General features: G+C 44.9%; 1 protein-coding gene across 1 annotated transcript in view; it reads right to left on the bottom strand.

Annotated features, from left to right (window-relative positions):
- Positions 1–209: 209 nt before the first annotated feature.
- Positions 210–18,162, bottom strand: part of grid2ipb (glutamate receptor, ionotropic, delta 2 (Grid2) interacting protein, b) — a gene marked incomplete at its 5' end in the record, with an annotated part of 30,280 nt that continues 12,327 nt past the window's right edge. Inside the window, 21 exons of the mRNA XM_079183087.1 lie at positions 210–433; positions 1,215–1,379; positions 1,904–2,022; positions 2,239–2,368; positions 2,459–2,545; positions 2,637–2,792; positions 2,878–3,074; positions 6,271–6,348; positions 6,867–6,954; positions 7,297–7,449; positions 7,935–8,714; positions 9,192–9,236; positions 9,880–10,181; positions 10,847–10,997; positions 11,260–11,345; positions 12,018–12,152; positions 12,485–12,636; positions 13,573–13,728; positions 13,930–14,082; positions 15,953–16,022; positions 17,881–17,966. Of these exons, the coding sequence (XP_079039213.1) occupies positions 362–433; positions 1,215–1,379; positions 1,904–2,022; positions 2,239–2,368; positions 2,459–2,545; positions 2,637–2,792; positions 2,878–3,074; positions 6,271–6,348; positions 6,867–6,954; positions 7,297–7,449; positions 7,935–8,714; positions 9,192–9,236; positions 9,880–10,181; positions 10,847–10,997; positions 11,260–11,345; positions 12,018–12,152; positions 12,485–12,636; positions 13,573–13,728; positions 13,930–14,082; positions 15,953–16,022; positions 17,881–17,966 (3,361 nt within the window). The 3' untranslated portion in view covers positions 210–361. The remainder of the gene's footprint in view (positions 434–1,214; positions 1,380–1,903; positions 2,023–2,238; positions 2,369–2,458; positions 2,546–2,636; positions 2,793–2,877; positions 3,075–6,270; positions 6,349–6,866; positions 6,955–7,296; positions 7,450–7,934; positions 8,715–9,191; positions 9,237–9,879; positions 10,182–10,846; positions 10,998–11,259; positions 11,346–12,017; positions 12,153–12,484; positions 12,637–13,572; positions 13,729–13,929; positions 14,083–15,952; positions 16,023–17,880; positions 17,967–18,162) is intronic.

The following is an 18,162-nucleotide window of genomic DNA, read 5'->3' on the forward strand; positions in this document are numbered from 1 at the left end:
CCTAATGTACTTTTATCCTATCTACTACTATGTAATGTTTGTATTAAAGGTGTAAATAATGTAAAGACTGGTTCGAGTCATCAGTGTGCGGCGAGTTCCTGTGGACACCTGAATGTTCCTGCTCTACCCAGCACCTGAAATAACAGTAACGTAGCACACGGAGCACTCATTAGCTGCTGTGACTATCTACAGATAAATACAGTGCATCTTCATTCCGTTTGCTGAAGCAGACGTGGCCTCTGTTCCCGTCGGGTTGAGTGTCTCTGTGCGTGATCTTGGCACTTTGGTTGTGGAGAGCAGAGTGAAAACGGAGCCGGCCGGCCTGTCGATTTGGCCAGACGTCTGCCCGCACGTCTCGCCTTTACCAGGCCAGAGGGGACGACAGCCTGGGACTTCTGGGGTTTTCTGGAGTCTGGGTTTCAGTCAGGGCTCTCTGCAAGACACAACCCAGAGTCTCATGTGATCGATACTTATTTCAACACATCCTTTTCAGATTTGGAGCACATTCGGTCACACATGTTTAAAATAAAAACATTCATATATGAACCTGTGCATTATTTGAATAGCTTAGTATTGAATGCACAATAAAGAGGTATGTTTATACATGGCACTAGGCCCAGTTTAATACAAAATATATTATACACTATATATAGTCGGGGGTCCCTGCTCCAGCTCTCTATCCTGGGGGTCCTTGGCCTGAAAAACGTTGAAGACCCCTGAATTAGAACGTTGAGGTGTCGTCCTATGTATAAAGCCAAGGTGCTTGTGCAAATTACTCCACAAGAGGACAGCTGCAGCTCTGAGGTAGGCCATCATTTCTAGTAAAGTTGTATTATATTTGACTGTGGTCAGGCTTCCTGGGGGGGGGGGCTCCCTGTTGACGTGAAGGTCTATCATCTGGCTCATTGGCTGATGAACCTGCAAGCTTTTCGACCTATTACAGTCGGGTGTTGCCCTTTCATGTTAGCAGATTCACGCTCCCTGTGTTGAGCTGTTTGGGGAGTGTCCTGCAGCATATTTTAATAAGAACTGCATTCTGGGAAAGACAAGTAGCCCTGGCTTCTCGGGAGCCAATGCTGACGGTGAGCGTTTGAACTGTTCAAACACCTGCTGCACATATTAATCTATGAGCTGCTCACCTGCAGGAACAAGTCAAATATATCATTGCTGCTTCTGTGGACGCAGCTGGAGAGAACAGTACAGTATCATCTCACCTCAAACTTGCCAATGAACTCTGCGAAGATGGCGAAGAAGGTCTCCGTGTTGGCGGACTGGCTGTCCTCCCCGAAGAAGGAGGCCACCTTGGAGAACTCCTCCATCGCTTGGGTCTGCAGAGACTCCAGAGACTGGATTGCAGGGTGGCTGTTCTCCAAAAAGCTCTGTGGGTGCAAAGGGTCACACATTAAAGAGGCACGCCGCCAATCTGTACACAGCAAAGTCAGTTTACTTGTCACGAGGAGTTCTGCTAATGTCTTCTATGGCCCTGAAGGAGTTTTCTCAAGTGAGGAAATAACCTTGATGAAGTTGCTTTACACACTTTTATACAAACCGGAGGTGTTGGAAAGATGGAGATCTAACAAAAGATGAAACTGAATTGCTTATACTTTGGACTAAAAGTCAGGCTACATTGCCACGTTTCATTAATTCTTACGATGCAAGTGGATTTTCCCCCTGTTTCAGTCTTTTATGCTAAGCTAAGCGAAACAGTTTCTGGACCCGAGCCTCATATTTACTGCACAGACTTAAGAGGGACATTGATCTTCTCATCTACCTCTCAAGAAAGCTAAGCATAAGCATATTTCCCCAAAACGTTTCCTTCCATGACACAACATGTCAGCAACCAGTAGCTTCCATGACCTGGTATATGTGTATGTGTATTGTATATTTAAAGCAGTTAGCGTACGCTCATGACAGAGGCAAAGTGGTCCTCGGAGGTGGGCGGGATCTTCAGACAGGCCTTCCTGATGTCCAGGATGGTGGAGTTAAGGTCACTCAGCTCTGCTGTGACGGCCCTCTGGTTCACTGAACACCGTTAAGATGGAAATATTAGGTGATGAGTTAGCAAAACAGTAGCAGTTATTAACACCTGTGCATGGTTTAATTGCTTTTAGTTAAGTCGGCCTGCCCTGCAGTGACACACAGCGTACTGTATGGAAATGATCATTTCACAGGCTGGAATGACTGCATTTGGCTGCTGAAGCAGATTTAAAGCGCACTGCCGCTGTAACATCAGCGTACCCTTGGCTGCCAGAGGCACCGTTGTGAGGTCTCTGGAAAAGTTGAGCAGCTCAGGGAAGTGTTGGCACAGAGACTTGGCCAGAATGTGGAGGAAGGTGGATTTCCCGTCGACTGTTTTGGTTGTGCTTAGCTGCGGGACACAAAGGAAGGAATGAATGACCAAAAATAACATAGTCAGGATGAACACGACGTGGCTGAAACGCAGGGGTTATTGCTGTACCTCGGTTAGGAAGTTGATCTTAAAACTGGTTGTCCTGTGGCTCTTGGGCTGGCCGTTGTTGAGGTAATTTCCCATTGCAAGTACAAACTGTGGGCAAAAAAACCCAAACAACTTAATGACCACAATTCATATGAAGGTGGATGGCTTCACATTCTTTTTCCCTGCTGTGGATGTTTACCTCCAGGATTTTGGCCAGCTTCTTGCTGCTCTTCAGCTCCACTGAAGCCTTGTAGATGTACTCGTACGCAACCTTCATCTCCTCCATCCTCTCCTGCAGGGTGGTCTTGAAGTGGAGGCTTCGCAGACGGGTTTTATACTCGGGCACCATCAGCATCTGAAACACACAAAAACATTTAATTTACTCAAATCGCTCCATCTTGATTTTTTTTCTTTGGTTGAGTGTCCTTTGTTGTGCGTACCTGGAAGATGAACTGGTCGGGCTCACTCAGTTTGGCCGGGTCCTGTTCAAACTGCTCGTACTGTTTGACCTCTTCGTTGTCCGGCGCGTAGAGCAGCAGCTGCTTGATGTGGGCGGGCTCCAGCCGGTCGGTGGTCATGTCCATCAGGACCTGACGCAGCTCGCTGGCGGAGAGCTTCAGGTGGGCGATGAGGATGGCTGCAGAGAGGAGGAGGAGGAGGAGGAGGAGGAGGAGAAGGAGGAGGAGAAGGAGGAGGAGGAGGAGGAGGAGGAGGAGAAGGAGGGGGAGGAAGACGTGGAGGAATTACTTGCGTTTTTTCGACATTATGAAGAGGATCAACATGTTCCCGACAAAACCGTTCCTCCGCCTCTGACGACGTGTTACTTTCCACCGTGTATTATTCATAGAGAGACTTTGTAAATATGTTCTTTCGCCAAAATGAGATTTAAATTTCTATTTTACTTTTTCATTTGTTATATACAGTATGTTATTTACACATGCATCCAAGGCAGTTAAGATATTATCACTAAGAAATAAATCCTAAATATCCCAAGATGTACCACTTTTATACAGCTCACACTGTAAACAACAGAAACCTAAATAAATTAAAGAAAATGAGCTTTTCACTTGTATTTAACAGTATTTAACAGTTGCTTTGGCTTCCAATTATAGACCTCTTAACACTAAATGTTTTTTATCGCCGCATGGTGTTTATCACTTCATTTTAATAATAGTTGCAATTTAAATAGAGTAGTCTGTCACATAATGCTGTAAATACATTTTCCTCAATACAGTGTCTGCAGTATTTGCTCAAAGATTATACAAATAGTACAGCAGATGTAATGATTGCACTTTGCATTACTCGCCATTATCCCTGTTAAATTCATGTATTGCTCACATCTATATTTTCACATTATGTTACTTATTTAACTAACAGGCTGTAATTAGGCTAAAAATAATCTCATCCAGCTAATTTAGTACTTTGAGCTCAGTTTAAGGATTGCTATATTAATCAGATTTTATCTCGGATAAGTGCTTTTATTTTGAAATAAAGGTTTAAATGAGCAGAGCCTTTAAACTGTCTTCAGTGTTTATATGATTTGCTGAGTGCTGATCATGTGACAACAGAACACTCTTATTTGGAAATGAAGGCAAAATGAGTAGAGTTGAAAGCATGAGCAGCATTTATAAGTGCTGATCATGTGATAAAATAAGGCAGGTGTGTTGGGAAGCCACCCAGCATGCATTGGGGCAATAGATTCGACGTAACAACACAGGTGTCATTTCATGTGTTCCTGCATTGTTACCGGCGTTCTACACTGTGCGTCACAACGTCACCACACTTTCACCACACGTAGAAGTTACCTGTGAATGCGATCAGACTACGAGTGATGTTGGTGCATGATGGACGTGTTAACAGAGAGCCTGGTACAACATTTTAATAACCATGAAGAAAATGAATACCGTAATCATTTTTAATCATAAAGAGGAACATGTTTTTTTTTTTTTTGGATCACCAAGTGAAGACACATTTTCATCACGAGAACGTGAACATTTATTCTCTTAATCACAGGAAGAGGATGGCGGCAGTCAGTAGGGGCAGTAGAGAATCACCGCTCTTAATTTGGAATGAAGGACACACGGCAGCAAGAAAGACATTTTACAGAAACTAATACAGCAGGTCAACCAGTAACACAAACAAAGTACAGGATTATTGACAGTTCGCCGGATCATGATCAATAACTCCACACATGAACTCATTTACGGATACAAATGGCTCTCTTTCTTAGATTTATGACGAAAGAGTGTCAATAACAATGATGATTTAAGATGAGAACATGCAGGGTATTGATCTGATGATCTGTTATTTTTCACAATAAAGAGTTACTTATACATGATAAAATATACAGAAATATAATAAACAATACACAAGAAAATATAGTTTTGAGATAGTGTGAGCAAAAAGACATGAACTCAACTGAAAGACTGAGTGCTACAAACGGAGATGGGAATAATTCAAATGTATTAAATGAATAACTGCAAAAAGAATTGTGCAATTAAAGATGTTTTCCCAGTTTAATAGCATGCGCCTCATTGTCACCCTAAAGTCTCTTTCATGTTCAGCTGGAACCTTCACCTATCATGCACCAACACCACTCGTAGGTTAACTGTATTCACTGGTAACATCCACTTAACAGTCATGAAAGTGTGGAAACATTGTGCGGCTCAATGTAGAAGATAATAACAGCAGTAACAGCGCAGGAACACATAAAAAAATGAATTTATTGCCCCAGTGCATGCTGGGAGTGTTCCCAACACACCTGCCGCACGTAACTGCAATCAAATGATCAACAAATGATATCAACACCGACCGGGTTTGTATTCTTTTCAAAATAAGAGCGCTTATTGAAGATAACTCCATCCATGATGAACAAATCCATCGTCAGAACGAGTTCAAAGAACCAAATTAGTCGGATGAGAATTAACAGGATCATTTAAGCCTGATAACAGCACGTTAGCCTGAACTAGTTAAGTCACATTTGAAGAACAACATACTGCAATAAAAAAAAAAAAAACTCTCCAGTCAAGACAGAAAAATGACAATTAACCTTATTTTTCCAACACAGTGCATCGAATAAAAAAATGATAAACATAATATAATGAACAAAATGTCTGTTTACTGCTCCGTATCTTTATGTCATTTATTAGGTCATTGATTTTCATCGACATCCCGCCTACTGTAATGTGTTTCCTGTACAGAAACTTTGAATAAATTAGCTTTGTGTGACAAAGCTAATCTGAATCTTATCGTCACCACAGGCCATCGTGACCCATGAGTGTAACCTGAACTGGAAATTGCATAGTGTGTGTACATTTTCCCAAACTGACGAAAAAAAGTCTCACTTTCATTGGGTAAGAGAGGCTGCTGTTGTTGTTGTTGTTGTTGTTGTTGGATGGGCTTTGAGTCTCTGCTGACATGCTGCGCTACACTCTGACGTGCCCTCACATTATCCAGTATGACAGCTGTTGTCCTTTTCATTGAGATTAAGAATTTGAGCAGACCTGACACTGAGTTCAGGGTCTGCACTTGTGCTTGAAACATGTTTCTATGTGACAGCTGTGTGGAAAAGTGTACGAAAAAAATGTGAATGCATTTTACTCGACATCACTTACAGTCTTAAAACACAGTTGGCAGAAGTACATCAAGTCAATGGAGAAAATCGATCTCAGTGTTTTGCATTCTGAGATTTCATTGAGTCAATTCGGCGATTTGAAGCTATCGTAAAATACTGTTGTGTGTGTGTGTGTGTGTGTGCAATTTTGCCGTCGTCTCACAGACTTGACACACGACCTTTCAGGTGTGACCGTCTGCCGTGTTTTGATGGTACTTACAGGCGTTGTAGGCTTTCTTATGAGACAGAATCTCCACCACGTCTTTCTTTTTAAAGTTCTCTGGCAAGAAGGCTGGCTCTGGAGGAGAGACTGATAATATTAACAACAGTGTGAGGATGTGTTCTCCAGGCACCGGGGGTCAACACACACACACACACACACACACACACACAGACACACACAGACACACACATACACAGTGGCTAGATGTGGCAGGTTGATAGGTTAATAACACAGCTCCGCCGTTTGAGTCACCAGAGGCCAAAACGTCTGAGATATCTACAATAAATAATAGCACGGTGTGTGCTTCCTTTGGCAGAGCCGTGTTATTACTGATCTCTGTCAACACAGGAGAGGAGGAGTTGGGGGGGGGGGGGGGTTATGGTGCCTTATGGAGAATGGATTTGATGAACAGGTGAATGGAGCAGCTCCAAAACAGGTTATGCAGAACATCATAACTGTGAAGGCACAAACAAAACAGGAGATGTCAATAGATAAACACATAGATTTACTTTCACTGCAAAACAGGTGAGCATGATGTAAATAAAGATATGACGATGACAATGCAGTATGGGAGGGGGGGGCACACGACTTACTGGATCGGCGTTGAGTCCCGAAGTGCAGATCGAGGTCCAAGAACTTCACCATGTCAGTGAGCTTGTCATAGTCCGAGTCCTCTCCGAGCTAAACAGAGACAAGGACACAGTCAAGGCTTTGTCGCGTACAAAGAGCTGTCAAACTGTTTTTTCCCCCCACGTCTGATCGGGTTGTAAAGCGAGCCCAAAGGTCCACCATGTATTCTATTTAAAAAAAATAAGATTAGTGCCTCCATGCTGCCATGAGTCATCAGAGACACAACAGACAACATGAGTAAGCCTTTCCAAATATGAGCAGAGAAATGTAGGAGGAGTGAGAACATTCACAGGCAATGTGCGAAGATTCACACGTAATCTTACTGTATTTACTGTATTTAAGCTTTTATTTTTTTAAATCCCACATTATCAAAGAAGAATGTAACGGACTCACCTGACCCCATATCGTCCCCTCAGAGTTCTCCACCTGCTCCCAGCGCAGCCTCTTCACACTCATGTGGTTGGTGTCCGAGGCGTGGTGGCCCGGCTTGGGCAACGGAGGCGGGTCACAGGGCGGAGGAAGGGGTGGAGGCGGGGGAGGCGGTGCCTTTGGAGATTTACATTCTTATTTTAATCTCCTTCTATAGGACATATGCAACCGCTCACAACTTTACGTTTTCACCCGAGAGATTTTGTAGCATTTTGTTCAAAACGGTGGCGGAATCGTCTCCCCGCTTTTACAAACTCTCCCATTAGACATAAAAGGTGACGTCACACTCAATACTGCGCACCGACGTTTCAGCAGATGCTGAAGTTTGCTCGAGGTTTACCATCTTTTTCTCACATTTTTCCTTTAGAAAATGGTTTTGTGATTTTATTTGGATTCTTTTGAAATGTGTGCCAGAAGCAAAGAGCTGCCAAAAGACGCAGTATGGTCTTTGTTCTGTCAATCTCAAGGTCTCCCATTTGCATACACATATTGTGTGATGCCAAATATAGCATCAAAACCTTTGAAGTTCAGTTGCTAGGGCGCTCACTGCTGTGATTCATCATCATGTTGTAAAAAAAAACTACTGTAAATGTATATGTTACCTTTTGTGACTGGTGTTCCTGTCGTGGGGTTTCATAGCTTTTGGTGTGACTGGGGAGGGTGGAGTGAGAGGCCGGATGCTTCGAGAGCAGCGAGGAGCATCCGGGGCCTTGGCTCGGGCACTGGGACGAGCTGTGCTCTTCGAGGGACGGCGGCAGCGGGCCCTGGTAGCTGTGTTGGTGGTGGAGCTGGTGGTGTCTCTGGAGGACGAGCTGGCTCGGTCTCAGCGGCTGCGGGGAGGGCTGCGGGGAGGGCTGGAAGATGGGCTGCAGGATAGGCTGGGGCTGGCTGAGCTGCCGGGGGAGGTAGCAGGGGCGCGACGGCTGGGAGGAGCGTAGGGTGGCGGCACCCAGGGTGGAGTGGCTGTGCGAGAGGCGGGTCGAGTTGGCGGTGGTCTGAAAGCGCTGGTGAGTTTTCTCCGCCTCGTCTCTGGCGGAGAGCACTTTGTTTGGAGGACAGCGGCTGGACAGGATGGTCCTCGGAGGGGGCGGGGGAGGAGGGATGATGGGGTGCTGCGGCTGGAAGGGCATGCGGCTGCGGGGGACATGCTCGGGGGAGAAGCGGACCGGCGGGAGGGGGTCAGTGAACTGAACAGGGGGCGGTATCAGAGCTTGGAAAGGCGGGGGAGGCGGGGGGCTCTGGGTGGGAGGCGGCGGGATGGGTTCAGACCCCGAGGAGTAGGAGGGAGAGGAGGCCTCGTCGCTGCTACTCTGGTCCTCACTGCTGCCACTGCTGAGCTGGCGAGGCATGAAGCCCGAGTCCTGGTCCTCCTGGAAACTCATCTGGAGGGAGGAGGAGAACACCATCAGACCCGATAATCACAACTCTCACTTCAACGTACTCTAATGCAAATAATTGTGTGGGCTTTATTTCTTTCTCTTGCTTATCAATCTGAACGTGCAATCTTTCACTTTTGACCTACTAATGGGACCGAAAAGTCATAAAAGATGACAAAATAAGAACTCATTTATAATGCATGCACTTAAATATTATCAGTGGCCCAACCCATCTATTTATGGAACACAAGAAATGCAATCTAATAATGTGAAGTTAACTGTAAAATGCCAAAAATAATACGAAAAAAAGATCAGTTCTACGAACTCAGGTAATTATGTAGCAAATGCTGCTCTCCACACTCCTGAAGCAGTAACACGGCTGTTTGTGAGATGATGTTTACGTCAGCCAGCCCCTCTAGATACAAACTTAACCGTAGATACAATTAGACTCTACTGTGTAACTGAGTATCATGTTTTACTTACAGGCACCCCTCTTCTTCTGAAACCATGACAACCACCTTGATATATCTGTTCATGTGACACAAGTGTTCATTGTAGCGCACATTAGAGCTGCTCTAATGTAAACATGCAACACTACAACGTCATTACTTCAGTCAAACGTGAGGTTGCACAACAGCAAGATTGTCTATGAAATGATGCTACATGTAATATTTTAGCATTAAGAACGTAACTGCGAGACATTAGTAGAGTTTCCCTGAACAAACTAGTACAATATCTGCTACAGTGCATCTTACATTGTGTGCAACCGGGTCAAGCTGTAGAGCATACCAAGGGTATTACTCTACAGCACATAACAGGAAAGTAATGGCATTGTTCTTTGGCCCAAACAATATTTAAAATATAAAAAAATGCAATAATTAAATTCACAATCTCAGTTGTTTACAGCAGTTATACTAAGGTATTAAAACTAGTTTAGAAATACCTTATTTATATTTAAAAATAGAAATAATCATTTCTGGCCTCATGATACGCTGCATGAACTATTCAACTAACCGGAAGTCGCACTCACAATTTCATGAAAGGTTTGGTGGAGGAATAATGAAACAAATTGAAAATACCGTGATTTAAAAAACACAAAGCATGTACTCTTAAGTGTGTGCATAAAAACAGATGATGATGATGCAGTAGATTAGAGGCGGGTCTTCCTCACCTCCTCGTAGTCGTTCTCCCCGGGTACGAAATCGTCCACCAGAGTGACCCGGTGGCCCAGCTGCTCGCTCAGCGCGTCCAGGAACTTGTCCGTGTCCCGGCTGCGAGGCGGGCGGGAAAAGGTGAACAGCTTCTTGCGGCGGGTCAGCGTGTTGGGACCGCCGTCCGAGTGCTGAGGGGAAGCGGGGGGGCTCTCCAGGCTGACGTAAGGGTTGGAGTCCACGCTGCTCTGGTGGTGGATCTCGTACACGGGAGTGGGGAGAGGCTCCTTCCAGGACAGGGACAGGCCGGATTTACGACAACCTGTAAAGAAGTGAACCAAAGACGGAATCACGATGTGTTCAGTGTGCGACATTTGGAGCTCACACTGCAGATGTTTTTTGTCCAGAGAACTTTTAAATGACTTATACACTACGCTACTTATTCCCTCGAGAAATTACATTGCGACATTCTTGGCCCGGTTGTCGCCTCGGGGATTCCTTTCGCCTGAGAGGTTGCCATGGCAACAAAACGATCAACTGCAGGCTCTTATGCACATATTGAGATTGTACGATTTGAACTTGTTCAGTGGTTCTCACGCCGATGTTCCCGTCGGATTGGTAAAACAAATTCGAGTTTAATGTTAAAATCAACCATAAACACGAGGCTGCAGATGAGAGGAGACGTGAACATTACTAATACATGTGACACTGTTAGTAGGTCAGTGGCTCTAATGCCGTGTTTGTTACCTGTAATGACCGATGTCCATCACATTCAGCAGCTTGTATTTACAGCAAATCTGGTGTTACTTGAACATGGCAGCAATCATGTGCCATTGAGGCTCAATGTTATATTATATTTGTATATATCAAAACCTAACGGGCACATGATTGTGAACCACTGATGAAAGCATGTGTCTGAAAGCATGCGCACATTGTGTGTGTGTGTGTGTGTGTGTTTGTGAGAGTGTGAGTCAGCCCCATGAGTACCTGTGAGAGGGGGGAGAGTGAGGGGGGAGAGAGAGCGCCCGTAGGCCTCAGTCTGTCCCGGGCCCTCTGGCTCTGCTAAGGAGCCGCCCCGCAGTGGCGACGCACTCTTCCCCGCGTACACGGTCTCCAGCTCCGTGTACACGCCTGTCATCTACGGGCGGAGGCACGATCAGCTGGTTAGCACACAAACGCTGCGACACATCGGCTTTGAAGGTTGTTGTTTTTTTAGGAACAATTTGCACACCACAGGTAAACTGCAACTGTAAATCAAGTTGTATTACCACGTGTTCAATTGCAGTAATTACCAGCAGACCTTCAAATGATGTGAGACCAGAGAGCACATTTAACATAACTAGCATTCATTATGCCAGTTGCCGAGAAGCTAGGCGCTGAAAAGCTGCAGTTATACCTACATGACTGAGATCAGGGGACTCGGGGAAGGAGGTTCCGTCTCCTGACTGCCTCTCCTCCGGGCTCCCAGATTCATCCACATGAATTCCTGAAGCACAATAAGGCACGAAGAGGGACAACATAAGCCTCCCTCCTTCCATCCACCCCGAGCCAAGACAGGAGAGAGGATGAAGCAAGAGAGGAACAGCGTGGAGGAACAAAAGACGAAAGCTTGGCTCCTGGTGCAGGAGTTAGCAGTGGCAATGGAAAACAGTGGGAACCATGAATGAAATGTGCTGGAAATAAACACCGTATGTGCTTCCAAACCCGATAGCTCGGGGACATTATCAAAAGCACAGCTGAGATATGAGAGTTAATGTATGAATGTATGATGGCCATCTTTGTCTCATGTGACCTTCAAATATCCACAGAGGATTTGCTGAGCACACCTCTTTTTTAGTAACAATTACACACAATCCCACCTGGGAGATGACCAGTGCGAACGCAGCCTTATTACGGAGCTCTGAGCAGTTCAACTGGAGCGACTTTTGGGTTAGATGCCTTGCCCAAGGGAATATAAATAGTACAGTAACCGCTGCAGGAAGCTCATTTACCATCTCTGCCCAGATTTCTCTTGTATGTCCGGGAATTGTAAATTAACTGGTGCAATAATACGAATTAAGCTTTTGAAACCTAGATTCAACCCTGTGGAGATCACACAGATGTTGAGCTACGGGGCAGTACATCCTTTTGCTCTCGCTGTTCGTCGTGTGCGGCGTACCCATTCCCAGGTGAGTCCCGATGATGCAGTCGTCGGAGCTCCTCTCCCGAACGCTGCCGCGGTACGACGTGCCCGCCACGCGCATGGAGCTGCTTCGCCGGTGGTGCTCCAGGCCTACGTCAGGCTCCAACGCTGCTGCAGAACACACACACACACACACACACACACACACACACACACGCACACACGCAGACACGCACAAACAAGCACATTTTTGTTGATCACAAGCTAATCACGCACAGCTGTTCCTTCGCGCCTGTGTACTAATTAGAAATAAACAGCCTCTCAGTACATCGAACACCAGGTGGTTGATAACAAAAGCTGGACTTTTCAATTTCATCAGGCAATTTTTTAATTATAGTGTTTTGTACCTCACACGATAGAAATAATGAATCGAACAAGCAACTTATTGACTTGTCTGCTGATACGGTACGTGTATTATTTCCACGTCCTGTTTTTCGGCTCACCGCTGCTCTTGCAACCCAGGAAGCGTGACAGCTTGCCCTGGCAGCGCTCTTGTTCGTCGTACGTCAGGAGCTGGTAGATGAACTGCCAGATCAGCTGTTTGGCCGGAGTGTCCAACACCGGAAACACGTCTACGATCAGAGTGTCCACATTCCTGCAAAACACACAAGGCATCCTTACACGTCTTTGTATCACCAAGCCCTTACTGCTGGGGTAATGTATCGCCATGTGATGTCAGGACCTGGCTTAGATTCATGTTCTTTGCATCTGTAATGAAACGTGTGTCTGAGAATGAGATGCAGGATGAAAACAGATTATGTAAATGTGGGAGGATAACAAGGATGTCGGTTAGGAGTAGGAGTTACGCCTCCGGGGGGGGTTTACTGTATGCACATTCTGTAGAATTAAATACGTATTTTGCTTATAATGCTGCAGAATCACATGTTTGCGTCATCTGCAGAGCTCCATCCATCTCTTGTGCTCAAGCCTTCCCTCCTGGAGGAAATGTTATCAGTGGGTAATAGGATGATTAAACTTCCTGCTCAGCTACGTGCATTCGTTCCTTCGCTGCTTTTCTCTCCCTGTCCCGTCACCATCGTTTTTTCCATCTCTCTCTTTCGCCTGCATGTAGAGCGTCCTCAGCAGCCTGATATATAGAGCGCGGTAAAAAAAAACAAAAAAAAACACAGTTTCCCAGGCAACAGCTACATTTCTGTCAGTGTAAGCTAGCTATTTAAGAGAGTCTTGCCACCAAGATAGTTTAAAAAAAAAATGCTGAAAACTTAACTTGAAGCTACTTCATTTTCAGCTGTCTCTTGCTACCATTAGGAACTGCCAACCTAATGTACTGATGTTCCCGGGGGGGGGGGGAAGCTGCGTGTATTTTTAAGAATTCTTTTACTTTCCAAAATCCCCGCAACAACTCCAGCAGCTGCTTCTCTCCTCACTTCCTCCCTCAGCTCTCTTCCATCTGTTTAATATTGCATTGTTGCAGACCGCAGACCTACTACGTGTTTCTTATCTCCTCGTGCATCCCTCCATGCTCCCTGATCTACTACTTCCATTCACAGACCCTCTCCGTCTTACTGACCTGTGCTGGAAGAAGGTCTCCAGGGACTTGCAGACCGTGTACCTCTCCTGGATGGTCAGCAGGTGCTCCAGCTGCTGGCTGAAGGTCCGCCCGTGGACTTTGATGCTCGGCGGAAGAATCTCTGCCACCCACTGCAGAGAACTGAGGGCTGGAGACCTGCAGAGCAGACGCAGAAGAAGATTCCCCTTGTTCTTTAATTCTTGCATGTTAACTCACTAAAGCATCGTTTCTCCTTTGTTCTGCATCCGTATTGAAAAAGATACAGCATGACTTGACCGAGGGTTCTGATGTGAGTGCGTTTGTCCCCGCGGACCAGGAGCTGCAAATTCAAAAAGGTCAGGGTTTGTGTTTACTGACCTGGAGCGCGGTAGCGTCGCGGGGGCCAGGCTCGGAGACTCCTCTGGGTCGGTTTGGTCTGAGGAGTACTCGGACGAACCCTTCTCCACCACCAGGGTGGGCATCGCCCCGCTGCCCTGCAGCATGGACACCACCTTCTCATGGGAACAGTTCCTACAAAGAGAGAGAGAGAGAGAGAGAGAGAGAGAGAGAGAGAGAGAGAGAGGGACAGAAGTTAATGATGGAGAGCTGATGGACTTGGAGCTATAAAGCAGATGGATTGAAGTAATGAAATCTGTTGCATGACTTCTAACAAACTAACGATATCATGTAATTCATATAAGAAGGTTCTTAAAATGGCCTGTGTGCCCTGAAAACAAAGACATGCCACTAGCTGCAAAGGTCTACCCGTTGTAACAAGTAAAACAAGAGTTTTTTCCTAGTTTTTTTTCTTTAGTATGAAAAAACAAACATGACGTTGAGTAGCAGAGAGGTTTTTTTCTACGTTGTAAATCATCTTGAGACCCCTCACATCTACCCAGGTTGTAAAAAGTAATATTCTCCTCCTCAAAGCACTCATGACCCATTATGATAATATATGTAAAACTGTATAATTGTGCTCAAGTTCCGCACTTCACATGATAACACCTGAGCCAGTTGCATTCGCCGATGAAGAGGGTGAAAAAAGCCAGTAAGAGGTCTGTCTGTTAAAGTTGTGCTGCAATTATAAATTATGATTTTTATTCATTAAATAAATAAAAAGAAAAGAAGGTAAGATTCCCCAAATAAAACCAGTAAAGTAGAGAAAATAACCATTTTTCAGAGCATCTTGTAAAATAGTGCGTAAGAGACATAATCACTTGTCATCATTAGTCGCTAATAAACTAAATATAAATTTAAATATAAATTTTCCAGAGAAATTCTTATCAAGCCACTAACAAAAACATACTCAGCACTGTGAAATGCGTGATTTTATCCAGTAACATGCCGACTCCTCGACGAGGAATTCTCACATGTTTCAACAAACCTGAGATGAGGACCGTATAGACACATGTTTACATGAATATTACAGACTCTGGTAGATTACCATACATCATATGCTCACTCTGTAAACACGACACCGAAAGCTCGACATATCGTGTACTTTATTTTCTTTGCTCTCTCTGGTGAACAACTCCCACTGTTTCTCCTGATCACCTCCTACTGCTGCAGCACCGTGTTGATGGGGGGGGAAATTATATTGCGCCAATCAAATCTGTACATCAGGCAGCCATGGGAACAGCTCTGCGATCCTTCTCTCACGTGGCTATCAGGGTGGCAGAATGAGTAATGCTGGGGCGGGGGGGGGGTTTCTTTTTTCCACACAGCACCGCTGTGTCTGATACATTGCTTGATATACGGTATTTGCTGCGCTCGTATAGGTACAGTTCACTTTCATCCACTCTGGATTTATGCTCCGCACTCCCACACGCTCACTCTCCGAGCATCAGGAGGCAGAAAGTCAAGAAGTTGTACAGTTCCACACAAGAACGACGGCTGCTCCCACAAGAGAAGTTTACAGGCTGCGTTCACGTGCATCGGTTCAAACACACAGAAAGTGAATAAGTATGAATTATACAGCAAATGTCCATCTGTCTCAATTAGGCTTATTATGTATTTACGCTTGTTTGTTGGTTCCGATCAAAACTTCAGAGAGTCAGATGCATTTTGTAAAGCTGCGTATTTTAAGAGGGTTTAATGTGTCTCCTGAGGATGACTGACCTGAACCTGCCGCAGTACAGCTCAGCTCAGAAAGAGTGAAATAATGATTAAAGGGAAACTATCACCAAAATAAAAGCTTCATGTGGTCTGTGATGGATTACCTGGCACAGGGAAAGATGGCTTTACATAGCAGCAGATGGATTCTCCGGGAGAGAAACAGGTATCTAAATATAATGCCTCAGTTCAAGCACTTGGACAGCAGGCAAAGACCAAATACTACTACAACTACTACTGCTGCTAATAATAATAATAATAATAATAATGCTTTCCATTAAAGACAAACCTCATGTCCAGTCCATTGAGGAAGAGGATACGGTCGCCTGTTTTCAGTCCGCATTCCTCAGCAGGACTATCTGAGAGGGAGACACAGATGGCAGAAAATCAAATCAGGATTCTGGCACCAACTCGCCGGCTAACAAGGTGCGCTGAACAGACGGGCAGAGCAGGGAGAGATGTGGTGACTAACCGCTGTCACTCTGACATCCAACAAAGCCCCGTCAACGAGCGAGATGATCTCCATGCTAAATTCTCATTACGTAAGGAAACAGCGCTGTCAAAACAATCCCCGGTGGAATCTGTTCTGCCCGCGCTGTACCCATCCACCATCCGCCGTCCACCTCCTCATCTGTCAACTCAACTGCTGAGTATTGCCTCACGTTACATGTCGTTGTTTGGGGTTTTTGACACAACAAAGTCTTCCATGTGATAATGTCGTTGTGTGCACATTCGAGGGCCACGAGACTGGCAATCCTGGAGTTTTGAGTTGTTTACCCTTCAGTAACCGATCGGTGTTCAGATCACGACGAGAGACACGCGATCCACCCCCACTATCTCCATACCAACCTCCATAAGGCCCACTGAGTCAGTTCTCTCTGGCCGCCGCAGCACATGATGGTGGGAGATGGTGGTGGGCGGGAACAGTGCAGTCATCATCAAACACACGCACACATAACACACACACACACACACACACACACACACACCTCCCTCATCACCAAGGAACCTGGCAAATTCCCTCAACAGTAACTTCACAGCCTCTCTTGTCTGCTACTTTTGTTTGGGAAAAGCAATAACAGTTAATTAAATAACCCTTTACTGCTGGAAATAAAAATAAAAAATGGAAGTAATTAAAATGCTCACCAAAAGCTTTTACGCCGACAAATGTTTAACAGTGAGTTTAATTTTCTACCAATATCCAAAAACTAATTAAGCAGTGGAAATAGCTGCAGGCCCCACTGATTAAAAAAAATAAACCTGAGTTCATGTTCTGATGTAAATCTATATCGAAAAGATGTTTGAATCAACACCAGATGCTATAAAAATGATCTATGGTTCGATAATACAGCAATTGAATAACCTCGAATGAATAGTTTGACACTTTGGGAAACGTACTTGCATCCTTAACGAGAGTTAGATGAGAAGATTGATTCTTAAATAAGGAAAGCGAACAAGCGCGTTTCCCAAAATATCTTAAAAGAAATGATTTATTCATATCTCTATATGATGCCATCTGCTGTCATATATTGGTTGTTTGTTGTGCATTTAACTTTGTAGGTTTACAGAGCCCGTTAGATAAACTCAAGAAATAAAAGATAGTGTGTCTGAAGTGCATAAGTTTATAATTTATACAAATAATAGTTTACAGCATTGTGATGAAGCGTGCGTGAAGTGCAGGATAACGACAGGTGATAAGTATGGTAAAATGATGACGGTGATGTTTATATAACATCTGATTTATTTCATATGTCATTTGTAAGAAGTTTGAATTCTGCTAAATAACAATGCATTGTGACAATTAGCACAGTTTGTATTGAAGATAAAAAAATAAACATGAATGTAACCGCGCAGCGCTGACAGATCGCTTTAAGCGTCTGTCCCTGTACAGAACAGCCTGTTTCAAGTGCTTTACTCTTAACGTTTCGTTGGTGAGTCAGACTCCCGGTACAGTCATAATCACACACACACACACACACACACACACACACACACACACACACACACACACACACACACCTCCTGAACCACCTTCAACCCTCAGCGGCTGGCACCACAACAGGCTCACCCACATAAAACACTTCCGCCCTTCCCTCCCCTCCTTCGAGCCAGCCAACACAGAACAATGTTTGTTGCCAAACCACCACACACACACACACACACACACACACACGGAGAGAGGACTGTACTGCACGGGTGTTGAGAGAGAAGAAGTACCTGAGATAACGGCGTCGATGCAGACGGGGGCGTGACCTCGGAGCGTGAAGCCGAAGTTCTTCTTCCCCCGGTAGACACGGATGATCCTGAGGAGCGGCACGACGTCAGAACGATTAACAGAAGATTTGCAGACAGCGTCATGAAAATAACTCCTGACTTGTTATATCGACGACATAACACAAGCTCATTATAAAAAAAAATGACGTTTTCATTTTTCATTTGAATCATTTTGTCAATAAAATGTCAGAAAGAGTGAAAAATGCCAATAAAAGAAATGTCTTC

The sequence above is a fragment of the Pholis gunnellus genome, assembly GCF_910591455.1.
Source record: "Pholis gunnellus genome assembly, chromosome: 21".
Classification (NCBI taxonomy): domain Eukaryota; kingdom Metazoa; phylum Chordata; class Actinopteri; order Perciformes; family Pholidae; genus Pholis; species Pholis gunnellus.